The 8,571-nt window shown below is 37.7% G+C and overlaps 1 protein-coding gene across 1 annotated transcript in view; it reads right to left on the bottom strand.

Moving 5' to 3' along the window:
- LOC107754629 (RNA polymerase II elongation factor ELL2-like) overlaps nucleotides 1–8,187 on the bottom strand; it is a 15,046-nt gene extending 6,859 nt beyond the window's left edge. Inside the window, exons 1-5 of the mRNA XM_016571166.1 lie at nucleotides 7,983–8,187; nucleotides 4,435–4,482; nucleotides 3,233–3,354; nucleotides 2,981–3,144; nucleotides 736–995 (exon numbers count right to left, since the gene is read on the bottom strand). Coding sequence (XP_016426652.1) covers nucleotides 736–995; nucleotides 2,981–3,144; nucleotides 3,233–3,354; nucleotides 4,435–4,482; nucleotides 7,983–8,111 — 723 coding nt within the window. The 5' untranslated portion in view covers nucleotides 8,112–8,187. The remainder of the gene's footprint in view (nucleotides 1–735; nucleotides 996–2,980; nucleotides 3,145–3,232; nucleotides 3,355–4,434; nucleotides 4,483–7,982) is intronic.
- Between the last annotated feature and the right edge of the window lie 384 nt (nucleotides 8,188–8,571).

Below are 8,571 nucleotides of genomic sequence, written 5' to 3'. Positions count from 1 at the left end.
GTGGGCGGTGCTCGGGGTGGTGACTGAAGGCAATGACTGTGTAGTTCTGATGTCAACTTTTTACGGAAGTCACAACGGTTTGTGAAAAATCACAGCTACTTTATGCAGGCTGTGTGAATTTTACTGTGGACTGACTGTTTTGAAACTTATATGGCAGTTACATAGCACCTAGACCTCAGTTATCATGGAAAAAGCCAGGGAATTTCAGTTTTGACAATATGGGACCTTTAATAGGTTTAATTTATGGTTGCCTAATTTGCCGCGTGCTATACAATCACCTGAGGTGAATGCATGTCTTTGTGTTCGGGCTGTAAAATGGTGACTTGCATTACGTGACACAGTGCTCCTGTGAAAGTGCTGTGAGCCTGTAGCTAGATTACAGCTGTGATTTGATGCTATCTATGGTTTTGTGACCTATTGTGAACTAATATGTATGATTATGACAGTCCTCAAGTTGCATTGAGAGAACTTGCACAGCAAGTTAAGTGCCATTAATGCCTTTCTAGTTTTTCATCTTGTTCTTTAAACATTAAACTAATAATTCAGGTTAATTCAAGTTAAAATGCAATCAAGAGCATCTAACAAAAATTGAGGTTACAGTGGGGCACTTAAAATGGAAGTCGTCTGTTAAAACTTGTGTTTTATTACATAACATTACACCTGCTGTGGATTGAGCTTAATGGTTGCTTTAATTCTGAGAAGTGAACTGATTCCACTCCACAATTTCACTCTTACCTGATGTAGTGTAGAGCCCAAAGAGTTGCGGTCTTTCTGGCTGAGGCCGTCTCTTTGCAGTCTGCCGAGCAGCTCTAGTTTCTTGTAAGAGCGCAGGGCCAAAAGGTGAACGACGCGGTCCCGGTATGGCCGTTGCGATACGGGGTTGTTGGTAAGGCACTTGCGGATGGTGTTGGCTGGGTTGAGGGGGGTGGTCTGCTTCCTCTCTGGAACTGGGTCGGGGGCTGAGGGGGCCGGTTTTCGGTGCTGGACTTTTTTGTCTATGCCAAAACGACATTCACAGGGAGACAGAGCGGTTACAACAGTGAAAAATGTATCATTAAGATGTGCTTTAATTTGGTATATAATACGTGATGGACCATGTACTCAAGGGCTTAATTCACATTCTACCCCATTCTATACTGTATGCAAGATTAGGAATAATGCTAAACCAAGTATCCAGATGACAATTTCTATTGGTGTCTAATGCTGCCTACAAAACCTCATGCTTGCACCATTTCTCTACTGTAAACCTCGGAAGAGAATCAACGAATGAAAGACTGAAGTTGCAAATTTAATCTTGCCAAATTAAATTTAATAGCGTGCTGCTTTAGTATTTTTAGAGTATTCGAAAATAAGCATGCGAGCATTTGAAAGTAGCCACATCAGTCAGATGTTAAGTACATTGATACCATATGGAGTGATGTTTATTTTAGTATCAATGTACGTGCCAATACTTTTTCATCTCTACACCCTAAATATTCTCAAAACAATACTGAAGTACATACTTCAGAGTTTCACAGAAAAGTTTCCTCTATTATGAAATTCCTCAAAAGCCATTTAAAAGATTAAGGGTATCGACTCTTTAGCCATTCTACTTCCTACGTCTTTCTCTTACGAACTCTCCCTCGGTTTGCCCAAACATGTGCCGATGACTGGACGACATCCAGACGCAAACTTTTGCGGTCTCACCTCCTGCCAGTCAGGTGAAACTCTTACATCAGTGGATAATAAGCTTTGGCCAACACGCATGTATGGCAGACTGGGAGGAATCAAGGAAGGGAAGATCATTTAATCTCTGGGTTATATGGGAAATGTGCACCATTTCAAACTCTTGCTTGTGTCTCTCAGATTAAACACACAGGCAAAAGAGTGTACCGTGGTTTCCTGAGAACCAGCTGCTGCAAAGCCTTACGCCACAAACCCTCTTTCTTGCACTTCCTTTTGCTGTGTAAAATCCGATCACTCCTCCCCTGCAGCTTAGTGCCGAGGGATGGGGGTGAAACTGACTTTTCCAGTTTTGCGGTGGAAGCCAGCTGTGGTCCGGAGAATGGGGGCTCCCAGAGGGGAGTGACAGCTGAACAGGTGCTGAGAGAACGGTTTTGTCTGGCAGGGGTGAAATATAATGAGCTGTATTTGAGTGTTAGTTAAAGCCACTCTAAAACCCCTCAAGGGTTCTCCTTTTTTCCTAAATGGTGATACCATTTTTAAAACATGAGATAAAACAGGTCTCTTGAGTTGCAGCATTGTCTCCCCCCTGCAGTTTTTTAAAATGCAAAAAATGCTGATTTCATTAAACAACCTAAGCAGGTGACAATAGCCTGAAAGATTTAGTCTGTCACTTTCCATTTCCACACATCTCTATGTGGGGCACGTTGGTAATCTCGGAGACATGGTTTGCGCCACGACTTACCCACATCAGATAAATAGGATGAACTTTTATTTTGCTTTTTCTCTTGACCCTAATCCATACATCACTCTCCGTAAAGCTCCCAACTGGTTTAACGCACACGGTCATGTGACAGTTGCAACTGAACTGGCCGAGTGTTACAGGTCAACGTGAAAAATATGAGGAGATCTGCATGATGTGAGATCACAAATGACACCTTTATTAGTCTATTTCAATCTAGAAATGAGCAAATTCATGTAAAGTTGTACTACACGCAGGAAATGAAGTGAAATTCACGTAGGAAAATGAAAACAGAAACTGAAAAGAAAACCCCATCCTGTGAAGATAATAATCAGTTGCATAGAAAGATTCTTTGAAACAGAAACGTCTCGTTTGAAACACCAACCAGAAATGAAACGGAAATGCTGAAAATGCTCAATTAAACTGGATAGAGAGCTTTTCACACTTGAAACTGCTGACCTATAGTCATTTTTAACTTTGGATTAATGTAATACTGGGTACTCTCCTACTATCATTGACCAGAATGTGTTTGTGTGCATGTTATAAGAGATCAAATACAGTGCATTAATATCAAACCTCTGAACGGTCCTCCAGGTCTGATGAATTTGGTGCTGTTTTTGCTTTTATCGTCCTCTGATTTGGTCACACGCTCTTTGGTCACCTGGTAGGAGTCATTGGTGGCACATACTGTGATTTTGTCTTGAATCGTTCCCAGGGAGGACAGATGGGGGACCCCAGAGCTAACAGGCAGAAAAAGTAGTAAAAAATGAGAAACAACAACAAAACGAGCAGTAGTTTTGACGCACAAGAAACTTGCTCAGCCCTTACCTAGATATGTACTGGTGGATACACTCAAAGCTTCCTTGAGGATTGTCTTTGCCAAAGTTGGACAGATAAAAGTCGAAGTTATGAAAGCCATTGGAGGTGTCTGTCGTTGGGATTTTAATGCGCTGATAGGGCAGAGATAAAACAAAATGTAATTATTTTAAGTGCTAATAGAGGTAACCATGAAAAAAATTATATCAGCTACCTAGACAGTAAACAGGTGTCTTTTGTTGGTTTCACACTTCAAAATTTAAAGAAATATGCTTTGTTTGATCAATTTGAAATAAAAAGCTGAAATAAAACCTAAATATAAAATTTTTTAAAATTAAATGAAAAATAGAAATGTTGCGTTGGCAACTAACTGAGGTACTAATAAAGTTGAGAAACTAAAATTACTAAAACTTAAAAAAAAAAGCTAAATATATAATATTTAACAAAATAAAAACTAATAAAATGATAAAAGCACGTCACAAAAAAAAAAAACGCAATAGAAATTTACTGAAAAATATAAAAATAAAAACTATTACTATACTACTATAGAACATAAATAATACTAAAATAACTGCTAATCACCCAGTAATTTCATATATGCATTTTGTGAGTTTAGGGTTACTAGTTTAGCAAGATGTTAATGCAAAGCTCTACTGGAATCAACCGTTAGCATTGGTCAAGTCTTTTGTGCAGTTCTCATGAAGAGTAATATTTGTGATGCGCTTGACTGACATTTAAGGGAACTGCCGCCCATGTAGAGCATTTCAAATGATTCACCTATGATGATCCATCACTGTTGATGGATGAAGGAAGATGGCTGCCTAGGTTTTGAAACAGACTCATGGTGTCAGCTCAGTCAGAGCTTTGTAATAACATGTCGACTGCAGCATAGACAGTAGTTAAGCACACTATGTCTTTAGAGAGAGCATTCATGAGCATAAAACCAGAACCCTACTCGCCGACCCAGTATTTATAGTCACACAGCGTCTGAAGTAAACTACAGCATGGTGCACAGGGTCAGAGTTTAAACAGGCACTTTCACAGTGGAAAAGTCAGACGCCGCCCAATAAAACAACAGAGGGCTGAGGGCTCTATTAAGACACCAGGTTCACAATTATAGAGTGCTTTGATGAGTTACTCCCACCCCTCAGCCAGCGATGATACTCATTCAGATGCTGTAAAAATCATATTAAGGCAATCTGTAGTCAACTTACCCCTTGAAGACCCTGAAAACGTATCGTCGCCTGTGAGGACCGGGCATTCTGAAAAAGATGAGAATATTCAAATGTGAACAAACAACTAATTTATCCATCCAAACATCAAATATAAGCAACCAAATGGGCATCTGCTAATATAATTATGAAAAACAAGATTAGTGCAACTATAATACAAGAATAGCATACTATGAGTACTATATCTCCAGCATGTTGCATGAATACTGTGAAAAGTTACAGTATGTGGATTTTCTGCATGCATGGAATACAAGCAGGGCCTAAAATGTGCAGTTTACAACCAGACCACACTAAGAAATATCCCACAATGCAATACACTCAAACTTGACCTTCCATATCCACTGGAACAGAAAACATTGTCAGTCGTGATTTTATACAGTACATAAGAAGTAGAGGTGAATTCAGGAAAACTGTGACATTTTTTCCCAGTAATCTCAATGGCAAAATGTCCCAATTTACCTGAATTCATCCCACATAGTCCAAACCCTTCACATCCCTGCAACCATACACCTTCGGTTAAATTCAAATACTGCCCAAAGCCTCCTCCATCTGCAAAGGCTTGTTTAACCAGATAAGTTTCACAAGCCCCCACCCCCAAGCACACTTGCACACACACTAGATCAGATCACATTACACAGGAGTACGAAGAACTACGATTAAGCACTCTAATGATTTGGAAGCCTAAACCAGTGGTTCTCAACACTCAAAAACAGTTTGGACATCTGTGTTGACAGGGTCACGAACACAATGCTAAATGCAAATAATAAAATGCAACTTTACATATAATCATGCATAGTTAGGATAGTAACCAGGCATTACATAAGTTAATAAATCTGCATGTTGTTAGGCAATGCGATTCACTGTAATTTTACATTCCAACAACTTTGTCCAACAGAAAAAACAGCCTTAACCACAAATAATTACATGTGACAAACAGACAACTTAGTTAAACAGCTTCCTTAGTGAATCAAACATTTAAAAAATGAATCTACAGACACACTTTAGCAATTAAAGATCTATTATCAACATTTAGAACCATTCGAAAGATAAGGCACGGCTCCAGGATCATTGCTGAGGTTCACACATTCCCTGTCTTTGCCCCGACTGTCTTGTCCCATTGCCGAAAGATGAATAATGATTAACCACGAGCTCAGCTGGGAATGGTAGCTAGAAGACAAACAGATCTGGAACATGACAACATGTGCTAAGACACTGTAAATAATACCCAAATTTCGATCAGTCAATCAAGCTAGCTGGAGATACTTCAAGAACATTAAGCATTCTGTCTATTTTGCGGTATTATGCCAAAGGTAAGACAGGTATTACTATCCGAGTAATATAGGAGGACGCTAAGCCCTGCAGGATATGATCACTACATTCTTTACACCAACATGACACTTAATAAACAACACGATTGTAATGCAACCTTCTGCAGCCCTTTAATATTTTGTTGTAACAATTTTCGAATACTTCCATGCTAGATAACATCAACTGAACGGCATGTGCTTTGAATGAAAAACTAAAAGTACTAAAAATAGTTTTTTGAAATAAAGCTGCAATAAGAAATGTATATATTAGATTAAAAAAAAAGTTAAACAAATCATTTTAACTTGAGGTAGTAAAATGACTAAAAAATAGAAATATTTAACAAAAACAAACCAATAAAAATGTCAAAAGCACATAAAACTACTAATACTTAAACTAAAATTAAAAACAAAAACTGAACATATAAAAATTAAAAAATTTAAATGTAAAAAATAATAAATACTATAATCGTGCTAGATAATTTCAGTGGAACGGCATGTGATTTGTTCGTGAGCTCTCCCCGATGGTGTGTTGTAACATTTTGAGTGTCAACCAAACTGCAAACCCTAATCAGCAAAGACAAACAGTGCCAGTCTAAAGCAGCCAGGAACTTGATGGATTACTAAACTAATTTTAGTCTCAAACAGGCTTCAAGGTTCAACTTAACTCTTTTAAGAGAAATTCTAAACAAAATGGGTTGCCTTCATCTTTATAGGTGACCCGGATTAGATGAATGGGGTGAATGTCCAATCATCCACAACCCAAAGCAAATCTCGGGCCTAAATGTTTACCAGGATTTGGCCTTTCGGGACCGAATGAACCATCTCTATGAACCCAGTGCAATTTTTTTTCTCCTTTTTTTTTTTTACAACGAGCCAGCTGTAGCTTTAAGTCAAACACTGCCTTGTAAGCACTTTGTGAGCAGTGTAGAGCTTTAAAAAAAAAATCCAGACAATGCAGCTCTTCATTGAAGCTGCCTGATTTCTCCTAGTAAGCCAATGGAAACTCTTTCAGCCTTTCGAAATGTTAGAAATGCCCAGAAGTTTTTTTTTTCTTTATCAATTTCCATATCCATCATATATTCATTACACTTTTACAAATCTAACTCACACATTATGTTACTAACTTGAATGACCCAAATGGAAATAATCATATGCAAACCTTGTGGTCAGCCCTAGTTCAGAAATTTTATCAAAATTACATGGAAGGAAGATGAGTTGTGCACTATTAAAACTGTATAAGCAAAAGTAAAGGGTTTCCCCACTTAGGCTATTCACCATGCCACACATAAAAAAAATATTCCTTTCTGAACCGGAGTTAATTCATTTGTAATGACTTTTAAGATAGCGCATGATAAACGAAGATTATAACATAAAACGACACGATTTGTTTTAATAAAACACATTAAACTCCTCAGGTGTGTTTATGGGTCTTCATAGCTAACTAGCTAGCGAAGCAACCATATTTAGACGTTAGTTAGACAAACATATATGTGATTTGGTCTTATTGTGATTCTAATCCATGTTTATTTGAACTAAGAGTCATCAATGTAAAACAACTAACAAAAATGTCGCCACATTTATGAACTTAATCATTGTTGGAGGACTGCCAGCTAGTAACATTAGCCATGCTATCAGCTAGCTCACCAAACTTAAATTTTCGTCAATTCCAAAGGCTTTTCCGCATGTAACACTAAACATTTACTTTAAATAGACTGTAAACTAGCTAAAATGATCAAGACGTCGAAATGACAGACAATCTAATCGACGTTACTAGTTTGAAGAGAAAGTTTTCTCTAACTGTTAGCATTGTAACTTAGCTCATCTTTCGAGGATAAAACACAATAAAACATAGAGCTAACACGATTTCAACTTTACCCTGTTAATATAAGCTCTTACAATCGCTGAGACTTCATAAATGTATTAACATTTAAGAAATGTGTTTTTTAGAGTTGTAATTAAATGCAAAGAGTTTATAGCAGGTAACGGTGTGTTGGCATAATGTTCACTCCCTAGAAGTCTTTTTTTTCTTTAAAAACCATTTGCAATCAATCTACAAGGACAACAGCCAACTGAAAACGTTTATTAACTTTTATTTTTTTAAAGATGTTGCATTGCTTAGGAATAAAACATAATTTTTGATACATCTAATGCCTCTTTTTTTAGGGCGAGCAAGCTCTCGCTCTCCCTTTCTCTCCATGAAACTGTAAGTTTTCCAACACTCACCTTACAGTTTTGGTAGTTTTCTAGCGTTTTAAAGGCGGATTCTGTCAGTTTAACATGTAAAACTGATATTCTGTCGCTCTTGCGGCCACAGTTGAGTCCATATGTGCCATCCTCGCAGAGAGCTGCCATCGTCTTCACCAGCCCTCCACCATAGTCCCTCTGACATACGAGCAAACTCTCTCTCTAATGCGGACAGAGGGAGGGACCTTAGCAAACCTAAGGCCCTTTCTGCTCTATACTGTTAGAAAGTTAAGAGACTAGTTGAGTCTTTTTACTCTGTAACACTTTAAGCTAAAGGGGTTTCCTGATTATTTTTCCTAATTATTTTATGTAGGCCTATGCTTCTTCACCTGCTCCACAAGCATTGTGTTTGTATGATAATCAGCTTATGCTCGTTTATGCTTGTTATTTCCTATGCTTTTTATTTTAATTAAAAAATATTAAAATATATAAAATCTCTTGAAATGTTTAAGTTATGGATAGACCAATTAATCTGCTGATATTTGGCTATTTTGAGTTTAATTATGGGTCAATAACAGTTTAAAAATCAGCCTCGTCAGTTAGCCTATAATCAACTTAATAATCTGTT

This window comes from Sinocyclocheilus rhinocerous, unplaced genomic scaffold (genome assembly GCF_001515625.1).
Source record: "Sinocyclocheilus rhinocerous isolate Xijiao unplaced genomic scaffold, SAMN03320098_v1.1 scaffold1373, whole genome shotgun sequence".
NCBI classification, from domain to species: Eukaryota; Metazoa; Chordata; class Actinopteri; order Cypriniformes; family Cyprinidae; genus Sinocyclocheilus; species Sinocyclocheilus rhinocerous.
Note: the sequence above shows the minus strand (reverse complement) of the source record. Positions and strands in the feature narration are given on the sequence as shown.